Raw genomic sequence first — 18,096 nt, 5'->3', positions numbered from 1 at the left:
CCATCGCAGAAATAATGACCATGCTTTGAGAGTATTAGATTGTGTACTTCTCCTTTATATGTACATATTTTCATTTTCATCACTTCAGAGACCAGCACCTTAACACATAAAACACGGGCCACACTACACATATATGACAGCAGTAGTATACAAACAATCTTGTAGAAGAATAAGCTTTAGTTTTCTGCTTTGGGGTTCTGCCAGGGTATGTGACACACGCTCTTAACATCACATCCACTTTGTGCTAAAATCAAAAACTGCCACATAGTGTATGTCGAGCTACAGATGAAAAAGATCCAATCACAGAGACATTTGTCGTCATGTATGAGAAAAAAAAGAAAAAAAAGGGGGAAATTAGTAGAACCTGAAGAGCCAAATTCACAAGCGTATAACACTGCCATGCGGCTGGAGAGAAAGGTCACCTTGTATGGGTGGCATTACTACACAAAAACAAAAGTTAATCCAATAACAGACGTTACACTTCGGCATGTTAACGACAATCATTGTCAGCAGAAACAGTTTGAACAAGGTGCATCTAAAAACCCCTAAAATGGTGTTATTTGCTCCAGAAATATAAGATTTAGAATGAGTACACATCAGTGTTTAGCAGTTTAGAAAAATCAGACAGACCTATGAAGTTATGGTAGGTCAGTGGAGATGGAGGTAAGGACATATTGAGAGCTTCTTGAGCCGATCAATACGCACCCTCAACAACCAATAAGGATTATTGCACACGACTCATCTAAGGCCTCTTAACCATTATCACAAGAACATAAAAATGCCAAGGCCCTCACAGAGCAACTCTTTTTAAATAACTATATATTTACACTTCATAATATGTTGCCGGCACAAGTCCTAACAGCTGAAAAGTGCTGAAATCAAAATATAAAGGTGATATCTTCTTCACTGTACAAACTGATCAACAGAAGTGGTACACTGGAGGATTTTGAGCTCCTTATAAATCTCATCAGAGCAAATCCTGCTGGATGTGTGAAATAAAATGTCATTGGTCACTGGAACGATTAGGAATCATTATTAGAAAAGTGGTCAAGCTCAGTAACATGCAATAAAGCGAGTAATTTGAGTAGCAAACGCCAGACAGCTGATTAAGGGGGGAAATATTAACCGATGAGTGCGGCTTGTCTAGTTTTAAACAGGTACCTATGTAAGGCACTATAGCCTAAGCAGTGCATATGGTCCTTGTTCATCGCTTTTAGCTTTAGCATCTCGTTAAAAGGACACTGCTGTAATAGCTACTCCACACATCCTAACCTGCAATCAGACACATAGGTCATTTATACTGCATTCACAGAAACTGGTAGAATGTTTTCTGTTACCAAAAGGAGGCGAAAATGGTTCTCAACAAACTTTTACCAGCCAAAACTAACTAACTAAAAACTAACTTCCTTTTTTCGATGTGCTTGCTTACATGTCAAATTAAGTGATGAACAGAAAAACAGGCTTTGCAGTGCTAGAACCACATAATAAAAGAATGAGATCAAAGGGGGGAAAAAATGAAGACCAGACTGGATTGTACGTCCAATTTGTGTTCTCAAAATGGAAGTGCTGCAGAGAAACCGTTACCATGGAGATGGACTGCAGAGGGGTTACTCTGTTTGCCCCATCTAAACCGCAACTGCTGGGCAGTCAAGTTTTCTACGCCCCCTTTCAGATCGTCTCCACAGAGGAGCCTTTCTGGATGCAGGTCTGTGACTGCAGCTTTTACAGTGCCACACTTGGTATGGTATCTCCCACCGGGCTCAGACATTTGGGTGTATGCGGTATTTGTTTTTAAGTCAACCCTCTGATCACTTTAGATATGCAGCAAATCCTAAAATAGTCTGGAGAAACGATAAAAGGTACAGAAGCCTGAAACTCAGCAGATGTGTGGCATGGAAGCCACTTTTCCCATTTTTTTCTGCCAATTCTGACATGTGATTCTGATGCATCTTTTTCAGGAAGTGCAATGCAATCGATCCACTCAATCATTCATAAAATGAACACAAAACCTTCCTGAATAAACTGAGTTGGGATTTATCTCAACCCATGACATTTGGACTCCCAAGAATGTCAAGTACAAAACAGTAGGAAACCCCCAGCATTTAAAGAACACAGCATAGAAGTAGTAGTTCCCACCCCGCCCTTTTTGTCCTGGTCAAGTAGAAATGGAATTCAGGTGCAGGTTAACTTGCCAGCTAAAGGTGAGCAAGATTCAGAATTTAAACCAGGTCGCATTAAAAATACAGACAGCAACATCCTTGAAAGGATTTTAAATCTTCACATTCAATCAGTGTCTTGTTCTGTGAGAATTAAAGGCTCTTCTGTCCAAAGTTATTACAATTACATACTTAACCTGGCATCTTTTCACTTACATTTAGCCAAATAAGTCTTTCAGATCATTGTTGACAGATGCACTATGTTTAACTCCACTTTGGTTCATGCTAGCGGCAGCAGCAGATTGAGAAAAGTTCTGCGGGCTGAAAAAAGGGTTTGCTTGCATCCCAAACCCACTTGGCACCCCTCCCATACCTACCGACACACCCTGCATCTGAGTCTGAGCGTTCTGTGCTGAACCGAACTGACTGAGCCAAGGAGTGTTGCTTCCAGGTGTAGGCGTGGGACCCATTTGGTTGAGGGTGACTTTGGGCTTGCTGGGTGTAAAAAGACTGTCCAAGGCTGACATGTCGGGGGCTTTATTCGTCTGCCCTATGGGGGCTTGATTCTGTGTGAGCGCTCCAAAGTTTGGGGTGCTGGTGGTGGTGGCCATGCCGCCGTAGAGGCCGGGGCCCGCGGGACGCATGCCCATGCCCATGCCTCCTGTCTGGAAGCTCATGGGTGGGTTGAAGCCATTAGAGACTTGGGCGCCCATGGAGCCAACCATGGGGCTAGAGGAGGGGAAGGCAGAGATGGTGGTGCCCTGCACTGGTGCTGGTCGTGCTGTGTTGGCCAAGGACAGGCTGTTTAGCGATGTTATGTTGTTGAGAAGGCTGCTGGTCAGATCCTTAGTCTGCAACATGAAATGGGGCGAGATTTATCCTCACAAGCCATGAGTGTTTGAGCATGACTCTGGGTTTGTGTACACTGAAGTATGCAGTTTTTACCTGTGAGTTGGTGGTGGTAGCTGGTTTGAGAGTCTGTGGTGCTAACGGCTGCTGGCTCCTCAGTTTGGCCGCTTGCTCCTGCTCCTTAGCCAATCGCTGTTTCTCTTCTAGAGTCAGAGACATCTAGGGGGGTTTCAAAGGACGAGATGCCATGAACAAATTGGACTACATGCTAAATGACAAAATGTGAAATTTTGTGTAAATGTGGCGTGAAATCATTTCCATACTCTATTAGGCTGTGAGGCTACCGCTGCAGATCCATTCTCTTTCCCATTAACCCCTGGGCTGCCAAAGATATCGTCAATCTGAAAGCAAAAAAAAGATGGAAAAAAGGAATCACTGCAGCTCAGAGAGGTAAAACATAACCTTTCCAGCCTTTTCGGGATCTTATAAAGCAAGAGGAAATATTTCTTTGACAGTAAGTATACCCATGTTCTCTGATCTGTTACTTGGGTGACATGGAATTGACCTCTCACCTGGTTGCCGGAGCTTGGTGGGCTCTTGGTCTCCTCTGATTGGTTCCCTGGGTTTGAAATGTTCATACTCCTGTTAGAAGAGACAACAACGAACGAAGTCAGAAAACAGAAGGAATTGAAATAGGGGAATTTATACAAGCCTGCTTAGTCATACCATTATCATTATTCTTGTGACCAGTATCAACTGTTCATTGCTTTCTATTAGAGATCCAATTACACCAGACGTCTTAGCTAATTTGTATTAAAGATTTTCATTAATATTTATGACTATTTGATTGATAATCAAAGTGAATAAAGCAGAGTCACAGAGAGAACAGAGAACACAGATACCTCTGCTGCTCCTGCATGACGTGCAGCTGCTCCAACTTGGTCTTGTGTTCAGCCTCCATGCGACTCAGCATGTCCCGTATGACCATCATGAACGAGTTAAACTGAATCACAGAATGTATCAGATCAGATTAGATAACAGGGAACTCACATTAAGTAGAAGTAAGCAGATGATACAAAATGCGTTAACAACAAGATAAAGATGAAGAAAATAAGATTTTTTTCCACAGATGTGCAGGTAAATGAAATTCAAAGAGGTGTGTGTTGGCTGTGTAGTACCTGATTCAGGTTCAGGTTGCTGTCTATACTAAGAGAGACAAGGTGGGGCAGGCTCTTGGCGGCAAGGTGCTCTTTGGGAATGCCCAGCTTCTTGTGGCTGAAGGTGCATTTATAGATTCCTAAAGTGAGGAGAAAGGAAGTCAAATAACCAATCAATCAATCAATCAATCATCAAGCAAACCAAGAGGTTGCACAACTGCTACAATCACATGAGTAAAAAGTGGAGTAGAGAGTGTCCAGTTTCTTTACCTAGAATGCCCATGAGTACTGCTGGTTCTCTAGAGGGGATCTGTTGTAGGAAGGGCAGGATCTCATCAATGACAAACCACTTGTCTAGATATTCCAAAATCTTCCCCAGACACACCAGAGAGTTTACTCGTACCTATACAGTAAGAAGGAAAAGTACATACATTGACAAAGTCAAAATACATACATAGTTTAAATGAGGTTAAGTTTTGAGAGACAATTTCAGACAACTGGTTGTAGTCAGTGGTGGAAGTAAGAGTATAAAAGTCTTCGAGAAAGACGAGGGCAAGAGTAAAGACTCTTTAAAGACATAACTACAGAAAAATATATTTTTTGTGGAGGCAGACAGATTGAAAGATACAAGCTGAGAGCAGAAAATAATTAAGAAAAGACTCACAGCTAGTGAGGAGGTCTTTAGGCAGGCTGATTTGATTCGAGGGATGAGGGAGTTCTTCATGGAGGGGTAGTCAATCAGGTTGGCAAACGTCGGGATGATGTTCAGGCACAGCTCCTGCTCGGCCGCAGATAAGATGTTATGTGATATGACATTTTTATGATGCCAAGTACGGCATCCATTCTTACTGTGCCCTCAAGATAAGACTAAGAAGAGACGAAGATTACCAGACGGTGATCAAAAAAATAAATCTTCCCAGGTGTCTAAGTGGAATCCTAAAAATATACACCAGTGAAGTGAAAATTGGCACCTATTCTCAATGTTTGTACATCAAACGGGTGATGTGTAAAGCAACAAAGCAACCAGAAATCTCAAGCAAGCCTAAAGATATTTTTGATACAGCATCTGGCTTTTTCAAAAATCAAGTATACAGTAGCTCCTTCAGTCATGACCTATTTGACGATGATGACAACTCCCACTAAACAATTTTGTCACCACCTGCAACTGATCTAGTGGTCACCTGTCTGATTTCCAAGATTAACAAATGAATGTATTAAGTTTATACGGAGCAGCCCCCCCCCTTGTACCTGAATCTGTACAGAAGGGGCTTCCAGAGCTCTGTAGACCATAGGCAACACGCTGTTCTTAATGTCCTCCGCCGGCGTTTTGGTCAGCAGCAGGTCCATCTTTTGCAGGAAGATCAGTAGGATCTGCACGGCACAGGGGACCGAGTTAGGAAAACAACAGTCAAAAGCAAGAGAATACTATCCTAGCTTCTACTCATGAGTACGCTGGTAAGTGGAAGTGAGCGGAGACTGATTTCAGTGGCTTTAGTACAGCTTTTAGTACAACAACGCCAACAACACAACACATACAGTAGATGATGTAAGGGGAGCACATTCACTGCAGAGAGACCACTCACCATATTACTAGCCTGAGGACGCATGGAAAGAAAAATACAGAGAAAGACAAGTCCTGATAAAGTAACAGACTGAGCCCAAACAGAGCATGCTTTTTAGTCATGTTGTATTTCACTCATTAATCTCACTCTCAAAATCTCAAACACACATCTGCCAGAAGGAAAAAAAACATCATGCAAAGGTTTAAAAAGAGAAAACTACTTTTCAGAGGGTTTTTTAAAAAAAGGACACAGCACATTAGCTGAGAACACGTCACCTGAGTGCATTGCTACCTTCACAGATTTTTTTAGATTACAATAGTGCTATAAGTGTCTCTTAAATAATCAGTTGTGCTGGTAGCCTACTATACGTGCTGACTGTTTTTATGCGCATCTACCTGAATAGGCTCTTGCTGCTTGAACACAGGTGAGAGGTCAGGCAAGATGAGACGAACATACTCCTCCTTAGTGCACTCCTCAGCGATCAGCAGCACATTGGGCAGCACGAAGGGAACCATGTCCGGGTTGACAAACTCAGAGGTCAACGCCGGCAAGATTCGATACACCACAACTCGCTGTGAGAAAGGAAGGAGGAATGGGTTGAAGAAACAACTGAAGCAACCGGAAGCAAAACAAAACAGAAACAAAACAGAAATCAAATCAAGAAAAACTATTTCTAAGAAACAGCAATAGAACTTGTGTCACAATAGTCTCTGTGTGTTTGTGTGCGAGTGTGAAGGCTTATACACGAACGAACAGAGAGTATGTTTTAATTGATATGGGGAAACTGAAAGCACTGTTTGATGGTAACATGTTACTGAAAAAGGAGGACTAAATTTGCAGTACCTGCAAGGTAAAATCTGGAAAATATCCATACTTGTACTTTGACTTTTTGACCACTTGGCTCAGTCTTTGTACCCGATCTCACCACATTTTCTATACAAAGTGTACAAGCATTTACCTTGGGCAGTTTGGGCAGGACTTTGGGGAGGCCTTTGTAGAACTGAGACTTCTGTAGGTTGTCCCTTTGGAAGAGGGAGTCAAAGTACTGAAGAGTAACAGCACCCACGTCATCAAAAAATGGTATCTGAATTACACAAGCAAAAAGAAATAAATAAATAAGAAATATGTCTTCAAATGAAAGCCAGAAAACATTTCCAACACAAGCACAAACAATATGCAAACCTTGGTCATCTGGTCGGCATCAGGCCGGACATTGGGCGTGACACTGAGCAGCATTTTGACATGCTCCCGCACCTCCTCAGGGATCTTATTCAGCAGTGCTGGATTCATGCTGCTCAGCTACAATTGAAAAACAAGAAAATAAATGGGATAGAACACAGAGGAATAAAATAAAAGCAGTGGTTGACTGGTAATAGTAACACACTCTTGAGCTACGGCACAAAATTTTTATTTCTGCGGGAGCTGTGATCTGCCAAATGACTTTATTCATAAGAAAATATTAATTCAGCATTAGTCTGGAGCAGCAGATCCTGAAGAGTGTCAAGTCACAGTCATCAGGATTATTTCAAACATGTTTCCGTTTTACCAATGATTTGATCGGTAAAACGGAATCAGATATATGATCCTGTGAGTCTATCCAGTCATTCCTCGTGCGTCCACATTTCGCACACCTCCACTCACCTGGTCCAGCTGCCTGCTGAAGCTCTTAAAGATGTCATGCTTGTTGACTTGGAAAACAGGCTTGCACTCATTGAAGATTGCATGCATGACCACGCCCAGCGAGTACATGTCGGAGGCAGAGTCACAGCTGACGGACAGGATATACTCAGGGGCGAGGTACTCAGGGTTAGGGAGGCAGAGTGGAGGGAGGTTGGGCTCCCACTCTTTACATGTGTACTTGGGCTAAATGGGGATGAGAGAATATGAGAATGTATAGATGTGACAATACTGCAACACATCAATTTGGTAGAGCCTCTTGCAGGCGGTAAGCTTGGGCGGAAGCCCTGCCTGACAGGCTGAACTGAGGGAGCAAAAAGCCTCAACATACCTCAGCATCTGAGGGGTTTGTAGAGGAGATGCTGAAGTCAAAGCCCATGATCTTCCAAGCTCCACTCTTGTTGAGGATGATGTTCTCCGGACACAGGTTGCCATGGACCATTTTCACCCCGCTGTGCAGAAACGACAAACCCTCTGAGATCTAAAGAGATAGAAAAAATGAAAATGTCAGGAAAAATGAAGAGTACGATTGATACAAGCACATTGTTTGTATTAAAGCGCAAACAGTTTGGTACTACACTCACTTGATCGGGCTCAAAGCCCAACACTTCAGGAAAGGTAAAGCCATCACCGTTTCAAACCAAAGTAAGGTCCCAGGATAAACCTGTATTTGCCATCAGTGTAAATGGGTTTACATATACTATCACACATTATGACAAACACACAAGTTCTCACTCAAAACTATTTATCATACGTGTGGAAGGTGAACAGTACAACTACGGTCTTACTGTTGGACAATGAGTGTGATTACTGTGTCAGAGATGATGAGTACAGAGGAAGATGGTTTATAGGGGAAAAAATAGAATGTATACACTAAATACACATTTTTTTTGCTTTATTATAGCTTCTTATGTGGTTTACTGTGTCTGAAATGTGTGTTTAGGGACAACTGGGTTTCATTATCAGAACAGGTCGTTTGGTAAAAGGCATCTTAAAGTTCCTGACACATCAGGCAACAGTTTAAACGATTAATTGATTAACTGATTAGTCAACTGACTGAAAATTAAATCAGCAACATACTGATAACCGAATGGTCATTTTTGTAGCTTTTTTAAAGCGATAATGCTTAAAATTAACTACTTCCAGCATCTGAATTGTGAATATTTGCTGGCTTTCTTAATCTCCTCCTCCCCTTTCTTGAGGCAAATAAAATGCCAACCTGAAATCTGGTAAACTGTGATAGGCCATTTTATAAACCATTATAAAATATATGACATTTTACAGACCAAAGAATTAATCGAGAACATAAGAGGCAACTAATCGATAATAAAAATAATACAGTTGCAGCTCTACTTCAAGAAACCTCACCTTTCCACACTCTCACCTGTAGCAAGCCATACTTGGTTTCCACATCATAGAGTTTGTACTCCTTGATGTCATTGGGCACGGGGCTGGGCAGGTTGTCCCACTGGCCCAGCACATTGGACAGACTGGCAAACACTGGCTCCGTACAGAACGCCAGGCAGTCTCTGAGGGCAACACGCAAGAAATACCATCAAATAACTGCTTTTTAAATGCTGAGTTATTCTTGAACAGACAGAGACAATTAAAAACATAACAAAAGGCAAAAACAGAGACAAAAAAGTACTGTGAAGTAGGAGCTGCCCTGGATGAAAGTTAAATAAAGACAGTGGCAGAAAGAAAGTAAGCACAATAAAGCCCCAACCTTAATTTGCCCTCAGGGGCCATACATTATTCAGGGACCAGTCTATAGAGTCTTTAGATCATGACGAGGTTCTGTTCATATATGTGCACACACAGAGGCAGACGAATGATATATTTTCAATTTTTTCCCCTTGAATGTCAAGCCCCTCTTTGAGATGTGACTCATTCAATTTGTCCTTGATATAACAGTTTGTCGTGTGCCTTTGTGAGGCTGTGCTTGTATGTGTGTTATTCACCGTGACTCTTCAAGAGGATGCTGCACAGTCAGGAGACGGGGGTGACGAAGTCTGGTCAGCTGCTGCACACCTCTTTTCAGCGAATCGATGATTTGGTCCTTCTCAAATTTCTGATACTTGTCAATCATCTTCTTATCAAACACAAACACTGCCACTTCCTGGAGGGTCAAAGACAAACAACAAAGCGTTGAAATTAGGTTTATCTAGTCCCACAGTTACTTCTGGTGTGGAAAGTCCTCATTTGACTTCATCGACAGCACAAGCACCATGAGTTATTTATCCGTTTAAGTGTGAACGTGAATTGGAGCTGGTCTGATCGGGGGGAGGATATTAACATGCACCTGTTTGGTGGACTTCTTGGTGCCATTGTAGATCCTCCAGCACATGCCGGGACCCCCGCTGGCAATATGTCGTCCAACCTCAAACTCCCGTGTCACCGGGTTGCCCATGACAGCGCTGGTGACGTCTGCCGTCACCTTAGTGACGGTGCTTTTTAGCTTGTTCAGCATGGATTCCATGTTCAGGGTCTGACCTGGCAGCTGAGGCGAGACGGGGAGATGACAGACCACCAAGGACAGGTAAGCAGTTAAAGAAAAATACAGTTTTTAACTAAGAGTTATAGACCAGAAGGCTGAGTGTCAAAACAATAAGTCTATGCAATCACTGAAAGAGAAGCTGTACCCTAACCCTTTCCAGCTAAGCAAAAGCCTTCAACAATCCATTAGACATGCACTCTATTGCACCTGCTTGAAAATTTGCACATCAAAGTGCCAAGCAGCGTCCCGCCTGTGCTGGCCGAGGAGAATAAGCACCATAATAGCCCAGGCTGTCCCCCAAAATATAAAATGACTCAGAGCAAACTCAGGCACACCACAGTAAGGCTCTCTTTCAAAATACTTCAGAGTGACTTGAAAGCGTGTTGGGCAACAGGAAGTCAGACAAAAGAACATGGCCAAGAGGCAAAAATAATTTCAACTCTCAATTGATCCTTTTTTCTGTCTTGAGCGGGCTTTTCAGTACTTTGATGATTATGTCACTGTACTGAAACAAGGCTGACCAATATGTATCATTATCATATAAAAGGAGATGCACACTGTACAGTTTGTATAATTAATGCTTTACAGATTCCTGCATTAAAAAAAATGTTAGGCATCAGTATAAAGTGGATCAAAGAGTACTGACTATATATATCCAAATGTGTAGGTTCCCGCCACTACCCACCCTGACCAGTTCTTTTTATGAGAATCCCTGCGTGTACTGTATATATAATGTTGTATACAGTACTGTACATCACCTCCCTCAAACTTGTGTATGCTCAGCCAACGCCAACTGCTGTAACACTGCGAGGGTAACCACACTGAGAGCACATAGAAACAATATGGAGTCTTATCAGCTCGCACGGCTCAATCGGATGCCGTCCGCTTTGTTGACGTTTATGGCAGCGTGTCAGTCTCTCTCGGTCCCCCTCCTGGGACTACTTTTGTGCATTTTCTACGGCCAGACCTACCCTGAGCCTGACCCAAAGCAACGCAGCTCCGGCGGAAGATGAGAAAACCGTGCTGAGCGACAATGCGGGATTTCTGGCCTCATTTACGCAGCTGCGAGGGAAATCAGCAGTATTCACTTGTCAACAGTGTGGCATAACTGTGTCACATGCCCAATTTTTGCTCCGCGATCGATACAAGGGCTAAGCAAACGACGCCAAAGGAATCAATCGATACCAGACGCAGCTCTATTTAAAAATATTTTTGCTAAATATTTCCCCTGGCATGAGGCTGTTTAATGCTTTTATCGGCAACAAGTTTGGAGGATTTATTTGCTGCAGAGCGCCGATATTTTTAGAACGTTATCCGACGATGGCAGTCGGTTTACTTTACACCGACATCTGTCGGCGGTGGCCGTCGGCTGGTGGCCAGACGGCCACAGGTAAACTGCGAGAGCTGCGCTTTGGACATTCGCCTCCCCAAAACCACCTGCACCACAGAGCCCAACCTAGCCTAGCACACTCGTCGGCACGTTCGCCGCCGGGGAACCTGGCAGTTTATTAACACGAGCTTGTTAACTTTGGTTATGCCGTGACACGATATTCACGGACTTTGGATTCGGTATTGAAGCATTTCAATGTGGTATTTTTGTCGCTTAGCATTACTGTCATGTCTGGTTGGGAAATACCTTGATGTTAGCTAAATTGTCTTGCAAGCATCATAACAAGAACAGCACTGTAACACTGTCGTTAGCCGTTTAAGGCTAGCTTTCCAAACCCTCCTTTAACCCTTCGTTTACCCGTGTAGCTCAGAAAGTTGACATCGTGGTTGGAATCCGTGAAATGCTTTTTTATTTTTTTATTTTTTTTTACCCAAACAGATCACGGTAGCCACCTACCCAAGCTAACTAGACAAACAACTCGCAAGTGGACAGTGACGTTACTGTCGTTACAGTCAAAGATCGTTTGTTTCAACCCAAAACTGTCACTCCGACACCCTCCAGCTACTTACCTTAATATGAAAAGGGCTCTCAGTTCTATTTCTTAGGTTATGTGGACTCTCAGCAGTAGCGCTGTCAGTAATGGCTGTGAAACACAGCCCCCATGTCTTCCAGTAGCATACGAAATGAGTTAGCTTAGTACGCTAGTGAACGAACTACCCAACTTCCGGGTTTTTAATGGCGTCAGCTTTATCAACGTCATCTGAGTGAGTTTTTTTTTTTTTTTTTTTTTTACCTACTATTTTGCAGTCACCCCACAGTATGCACGAATAATCGACCCCACTAGTAGGAAATGCACGAACTTAAGAATATGAACAGGGACCTTTTGTTTGAGATGAATTAAACCTTTATTTAATGTTATTTCAACAGAAAGTAAAGCATGTTTCAGCATCATAAAGTGCATTCTAACATGATTTTAGTGTCTGCAAAGAACAAAAGATGCTGACTGAAAATGAGATTTTGACTGTAAATTACTTTCTATGACCCCGGCTTCATCGGTTAAGAGAATAAAATCGATCTGGGGCACTGTGCATAACAAAAGATTCAATTAGTGGCCTTTTATTATGCCTCTTTCAAGTAAAATCCTTAAAAGTTAAAACTAAAAGATATTTGACCATGTTACTGGCACGAAAAGCATTCAATACCCATACAATTCAAATACAGTGTATTAACCTGAGCTATGGCTAGCCTAACACACTATTATACCCTTTCCGCTTTCAGTTCATAATAAATTTCATGTTAAAATCTTAAAACCTTTTTGCTTCATCTCTAACAAAAACAAGTTACATACTGTGTTAAACTTCATTCAGCTACATTAAGTATTTTTACTCAACCACACTAAATAGCATGCTACAGTAAAACTGAAAACCCAAAACAAGAAACAAAAAGGCTGCTATAATATTTTTATGCTTCACTTGATATGTAGAAATATTAATGTCTGATCACAGCATTACTTCTGACAACCACAATTCCATTCCCAAAGCCCCAATCAACCTAACTTAAATAGCTCATAAAGATAATGCAACAGCTTTATCCAAGTACCCACACCGGCAAGAAGTACATCAATTAGTACATTAACTGTACATCAATTACAGCCTCAAAACAGCTGGCTACATGGCTGATGAAACTCCAGAGAGTATTTCATTTCAGTGATCCCTTTTATCATTTTTATAACTTACTTCATTTTCAGAACAATGTGTGGTGCAAAAGACAAATCCCCTCTTTAAACATTATTCATTTATACAACATAAAATCAGTGTCACCAGTGTAGAACTGAAAAAAAAAAAAAAGCCAACTGCTACTTACAGCTGGAGCGTCCACAGCTCACAGACTACCCCCATTTAGACACTTTATATCTTAGATGAATAGATAATTAATTGTTTATAAACGAGTGTAAAACCAGTCACCACTACAGTCAAGCCCATTCCTTCAACAAGTAGACGTATATCTCAAAACGTTTCATCAGTTAGATAACGCAAGCAGTGCTATGGGATGTAAAATCAAGACTTAACAGCATAACTACAAATAAAACCTCAACTACTGTGGCCACTTGTGACCTAAATGAATTTTGTGAGGCTAAAGCAATGTAATAATGCCGCAGCAACAAATTTATATTTATTATAGGAATAGCTGCACTGACAGTCACCTAAGGTGTCAAACCATCTCTACATACTAGACAATAGATGGAATTAGAGGTGTGACTGTATGCCAGCCTTTAAAGCACCCAGAATTATAAGGCCAACATGATTTATTAGATCCATGATGTGCAATAAATTAGTATCATTCTTTAGTGTAAGTGCTGTACCCTAGCAGACTGGCCCCTTGTGAAGTGCACCTTGGGAGGTCAAACCGGCAGCCTCCAGCTGTATGTTTCAGAAGGTGCTGGAGAAATGCTGGAGGAAAACCACAGGGTGATGTTTTTCAAACTCTTTGAGCAGCCTCCTCCTGTCCTTGACAGACATGCTCTTGCTGGAGGAAATGTCACGAAGAAGCTGCTTGAGACTCTCCAGGGTGGTAGCCTCACGCTGGTCTTCGTACTCCTGTGGTGTCACCTGCTGGCAGAAGGTGAACGCTGCAAAGCACAGTGGGGAAGGTGACTGACTGGAGCATAATGCACGTTGGACAGAGAAAAAGGGATTCAGTTTTTGGTGTGGATCTGGAGCAACAGTGCCTCCATGTGGACACAACACTTTAGATTTTGGGTCGTAACGTTTTGCTTAATCCCGTAGCTCAAGATAGATCAATACAGGTGTATTTTGTTGCAGATCTGGATACAAATGAAGATTAAAAACATCTCATTTGCTATTTTTAAAATAACTGAGGATTGCAGAACCTTGGTTGAGATAGTTTTGGGACTGAATTGTCTGTTGTTCCTAATAAATCATCAGAATCAACAGACAGAAGTTTGAGTGATTCTGTATATAAGGATAACTTCTGAATTGTTATTTCATGTGATGGTGTAACGTGTAATGTCAGCCAGAGTGTGCATATTCAGTTGTAGCTCTATTTGACCTACTGGCAATTGAATCAGGGTCTTTTCCCTGCTGCATACTCCTCAGTGTTCTCCTCACAGCTTCAATAAGGGATGTAGGAGTCTGTATTTATTACAGGAAGAAAGAGAAAACAGAATTTAAAAGGCTTAGTCCAAACTTGTGAAGAGTTTCATTGTCCTACCACTAACAGGTTTCTGTAGGTCTACAGTGCGGTAAGAGCACAACAGAAAGTGGAGCATTAATTCAATAAGAAGTCATTTTATCATTTTATGCTATACTGAAAAATTAATTTTTCCCATCAAACTGTCTACCAGAATGCATGTTAGTGATAGCGAAATTGCAAACTAATTCTGAAAGAACAGAAGTATACCTTGAAGAGCTCAGTGTGATTGTCCATGAGAAACAGTACCAGGGTTTCGCTCTGGGATCGAGTCAGCTCGTGATTCTGGACAATCGCTCTCTGAAAAGTGCGGCAGACCAAGGCCCTGTTGTCAGTCTGAAAGGAAACATACCAGAAAATCCATGACAGATTCCAACATATCCAACTTGACCCTGGAGCTGATGGTGTGGTTTGCGGAGAGGAGACTAGTGAGCTACTTGTTTCTGCAGGCGGCAGGCATCTGGGTGAGCTGCCGAGGCCATGAGGGCCAGTAGTCTCCGCAGTTCATCTCTCACGCTTGTCTCCAGTAGCCGCAAGCACAACTGAGAGGCTCTGATGGCATCCTGGACCTTCCCTCCATCTAGAAAGAAGCAAGACATGGTCATCTCCTCAGTTTTCAAGATGACACCCATGAATCATAACATCATTGTAAAACTTTTCAAGCTCTCACCCAGTAGATTCAGAATTGCAGCATGTATATCTAGGTAGCGTCCTGAGAGAAGTGGAGCCTTTTCCTGTCCACTGTAGTACTTGGAAATTGTGTCAAAGAGCAGTCTTTTTCGGCCTGCCATCTGTTCTGAATTACCATCCTCTACAGAGGCATCCCCGCCTTGTTGGCTGAGCTGTTCCCCTGCAACCACAATCAGCTGGTCGGGGAAGAGCTCCAAGCAGTCTGCTGCTGCCGACAGCCACTCATCCAACCTGAGATGAAAGGGGGATCAAACAGAACAAAAAATCACTTTACTGTTCCTGTAGGGGAAGCAGAATACATGGACAAACATTTGTTATCTTAAATGCAGAGCATAATCTCGTTTCATTCTCTCCATGATTTTTGCAAGTGCATTATAGAAGGATCAGTTTATGTCCAATGTGAAAAAAGTTTTAAAGTATTAATCGGAGCACTAACTGGGGCAGGTTAAGGGTATCGGGCAGCTCTCTCTCCAGGCATGTGTTAGAGATAACCAGGTCCTGCGAGGCCAGAGGAGCTCTGCAGGCCTGGGCCTGAACCCTGGCAGGAGAGGTCAGGATACAGTCCAGCATGGGCAACTCCACTATCTGCAGCAGTTGCAGCAGCGTCTGCTGCTTCCAAACCTCATCCACCACTGTGAAAGAAGGAACACAGTTCAAATAGTAAGAAAATTGGGTTAAAATATCGCTCCAAATGTAATTTCTTTTACATGTTTTACAGACGGTTCCCTTGTATATGGCACCCTTCGTACTGGCACATACTGACAGACTAGATCAGTCTTACCAGCCTTGGACAGAAAGGCAGAAGTAGTCGGGGCTGTGTTTAAAGCAGGGGACATGGAGGGCCGCAAGTTGATGGTCCTCAGCAGCCTCTCAACCCTCCTATCTGACGGTCCGACAGCGAGAGGATTGGAGATTGTTCTCAGTTCATTCAGCCTGCAGAGAGAATAGTTTTGGTGATTAAAAAACACTCAAAATTCATGTTAAAATTAAAGCTAATTTTGATTCAAACATTACGACAACATTTTGAATATGATTCTTAGTGCTTCCATACAATATTAAATCAGTTTTAGGAGTGGGCTTATGCCCCTAGAAAAAAAACCTTAGCAATATGGCTATGACAGTCAAGCATTTACAGGCAGTCGCTTTCCTGTGTTTTGGCATTCACTTGACTCTAATGCTGCCTTTAAGACCTGATGATGACAACACTAAAAGATTTTGCAAAATTAACCAAAATTCCAGACATTATCTAGTCTCATATAACAATATCAATATTATATCTTATACTTTGAATCAGTCTAATTCTTTGCTCTGCTTTGTATGTGAATATGCACTTGATGCAGAGATTTTGTAATTTGCAACAAATCCTCCGTACTGAGTAGAATCGTGGAAGCACCACTATAAGATATGAAACGTAAAAAACCAACCTGGAGCTCTTCTTCCTCTTAATCTCTGCATTCTCTGGTGGCATGTTTTCTGCGTCACTACCGCACTCCTTCATGGAGGAGCTTGGCAACACTTTATATTCCAGAAAACGGTAAAGGCTACAGCCGCTGTCCTCAAAGGCCACTTCCTTGTCTCTGCGAAACAGCTTTGTGCCCACTGGTTCAAACACCTTTGCCTCCATCAGAGCCTGGCAGAGTCGAGCAGCTTTGAGGCGAGACACTTCACTTGTGCAAAACACCACATTCTGCATCAGATAACTGAGGACGGCATCCACAGCATCTGAGCCTGTGAAACATTCGGCATGAACGCGTAGGTGCCTCCTACAGCGGCGCGCCTCCACCTGGGTTTGCAGGGCCCTGATGATGTTGTGCCAAAGCTGGGTGGCACCAAAGGGCCCTGAAAAACCTATTAGGAGACACATGGTTAGAGGAAAAGGGGTCAAAACAGAATGATTCCCAGAGTTAAAATGTTCTGACGGACTTCGTTCAGCCCATTTATGTACCTCGAAAAAAAAGCGTCTTTCCTATTTAGTATATTTATATTTATACAGTTTACTGATAAACATGTTCAGACTCAAATTAAGGCATTGGTGCATCAGTAATAATAATTCAATAATACAGAATATTATGGTGTAACTCACTCAAAGGGAGCATTTCTGCATTAGGAGTAACGTTACTTTTACTTGTGATACTTTACGTAACATGTCACTGTTACTTGTAACCGAGTGTTGTGTTTTCAGTGCGTTATTGCTATTTTTACACATGGCTCTGAATATTTCCTTCACCACTTCTGGAAACCATATGCGGGCTCATTAAAAAAAATGATCGCTGAATGTCAGTGTCCCCCAAACTCTGCTCTATAAACCATTTTAAACAAAGATATTTTTCCATAATCAACGGTAAAAACACGGCGGTGGGGGCTATCGCTCTGATCTGTCAATGCTACACTCGAGCGAACCCATTCTTATTTACAAAAGTGAGCTCTTACTGACTGGTTATATTAAGATAAAGGAGAGACGTAGACTTGAAACTTATTCAGTGTTAATACTCAGTACTTACCGTGCTGTATATTTTCACGAAAACTTCTTGTTTGGCTGTTCAGCCTTCTGAACCGAGGAGTCAAATCAACCGCCATCATGAGCTCTCCGTGTGACGTACACACATTCTTCTTCTTCTTCTTCTTCTTCTTCATCTAAACGGAACTGACAGGCTCTACCCTGCTGCCCTCTACAGGCAATAACTCGCACCGTCGTTTATAATTTATTTCATAGGGAAAACTGATCTTAAACAGTCTTTCAGACAGGATGGCAGTTGTTATACAAAGAAAACAACCCATTAAAGGTAAAAAAAAAACAAACAAACAAAAGAGTGATTATTCAGTTGTTGTCTTTTTTCACTTTCCTGCAGGAATATGCTGCACTGTCTCCGTCTGCAACACATAAATCATCTGGATGTTTGCCTAGGAT

The 18,096-nt window shown here is 42.2% G+C and overlaps 2 protein-coding genes across 4 annotated transcripts; both read right to left on the bottom strand.

The window, feature by feature from the left end:
* Positions 1 to 34: 34 nt before the first annotated feature.
* scyl2 (SCY1 like pseudokinase 2) lies at positions 35 to 11,996 on the bottom strand. Of its 2 annotated transcripts, none has more exons than XM_040149026.1 (18): positions 11,858 to 11,996; positions 9,704 to 9,901; positions 9,363 to 9,520; positions 8,786 to 8,930; positions 7,733 to 7,882; positions 7,366 to 7,587; positions 6,907 to 7,023; positions 6,683 to 6,808; positions 6,120 to 6,296; positions 5,411 to 5,533; positions 4,827 to 4,940; positions 4,433 to 4,565; positions 4,184 to 4,302; positions 3,908 to 4,008; positions 3,578 to 3,647; positions 3,329 to 3,406; positions 3,102 to 3,224; positions 35 to 3,007 (listed from the first exon to the last, which is right to left on the bottom strand). In XM_040149026.1, exons 2-18 carry the CDS (start codon positions 9,878 to 9,880, stop codon positions 2,375 to 2,377), a joined length of 2,766 nt encoding a protein of 921 aa, XP_040004960.1. In that variant the 5' UTR covers positions 9,881 to 9,901; positions 11,858 to 11,996; the 3' UTR covers positions 35 to 2,374. The 2 variants fall into 2 exon arrangements, with proteins under 2 accessions (XP_040004960.1, XP_040004970.1); XM_040149036.1 differs by lacking the exon at positions 11,858 to 11,996 and adding an exon at positions 10,870 to 11,006 and having other exon boundaries at positions 2,375 to 3,007.
* Positions 11,997 to 12,202: 206 nt separating this feature from the next.
* depdc4 (DEP domain containing 4) lies at positions 12,203 to 17,802 on the bottom strand. Of its 2 annotated transcripts, none has more exons than XM_040152714.1 (9): positions 17,690 to 17,802; positions 16,613 to 17,036; positions 15,970 to 16,121; positions 15,625 to 15,820; positions 15,169 to 15,419; positions 14,936 to 15,078; positions 14,709 to 14,834; positions 14,362 to 14,440; positions 12,203 to 13,917 (listed from the first exon to the last, which is right to left on the bottom strand). In XM_040152714.1, the coding sequence occupies exons 1-9, from the start codon at positions 17,766 to 17,768 to the stop codon at positions 13,718 to 13,720; spliced, it is 1,650 nt and encodes a 549-aa protein (XP_040008648.1). In that variant the 5' UTR covers positions 17,769 to 17,802; the 3' UTR covers positions 12,203 to 13,717. The 2 variants fall into 2 exon arrangements, with proteins under 2 accessions (XP_040008648.1, XP_040008658.1); XM_040152724.1 differs by having other exon boundaries at positions 13,742 to 13,897.
* Between the last annotated feature and the right edge of the window lie 294 nt (positions 17,803 to 18,096).

This window comes from Xiphias gladius, chromosome 2, assembly GCF_016859285.1.
Source record: "Xiphias gladius isolate SHS-SW01 ecotype Sanya breed wild chromosome 2, ASM1685928v1, whole genome shotgun sequence".
Classification (NCBI taxonomy): domain Eukaryota; kingdom Metazoa; phylum Chordata; class Actinopteri; order Istiophoriformes; family Xiphiidae; genus Xiphias; species Xiphias gladius.
Note: the sequence above shows the minus strand (reverse complement) of the source record. Positions and strands in the feature narration are given on the sequence as shown.

What these genes read in the sequence shown, in the direction of transcription:
- scyl2 (XM_040149026.1), bottom strand. Translation starts at nt 9,880, where the DNA reads ATGGAATCCATGCTGAACAAGCTAAAAAGCACCGTCACTAAGGTGACG. An exon ending in CCAAGTATGGCTTGCTACAG is followed by an intron (nt 7,883 to 8,785) that starts GTGAGAGTGTGG and finishes CTATCTCTTTAG; the next exon opens with ATCTCAGAGGGTTTGTCGTT. An exon ending in CAAACCCCTCAGATGCTGAG is followed by an intron (nt 7,588 to 7,732) that starts GTATGTTGAGGC and finishes ATCCCCATTTAG; the next exon opens with CCCAAGTACACATGTAAAGA.
- depdc4 (XM_040152714.1), bottom strand. Translation starts at nt 17,768, where the DNA reads ATGATGGCGGTTGATTTGACTCCTCGGTTCAGAAGGCTGAACAGCCAA. An exon ending in GATACCCTTAACCTGCCCCA is followed by an intron (nt 15,420 to 15,624) that starts GTTAGTGCTCCG and finishes CTTTCATCTCAG; the next exon opens with GTTGGATGAGTGGCTGTCGG. An exon ending in ATCACACTGAGCTCTTCAAG is followed by an intron (nt 14,441 to 14,708) that starts GTATACTTCTGT and finishes TAATAAATACAG; the next exon opens with ACTCCTACATCCCTTATTGA.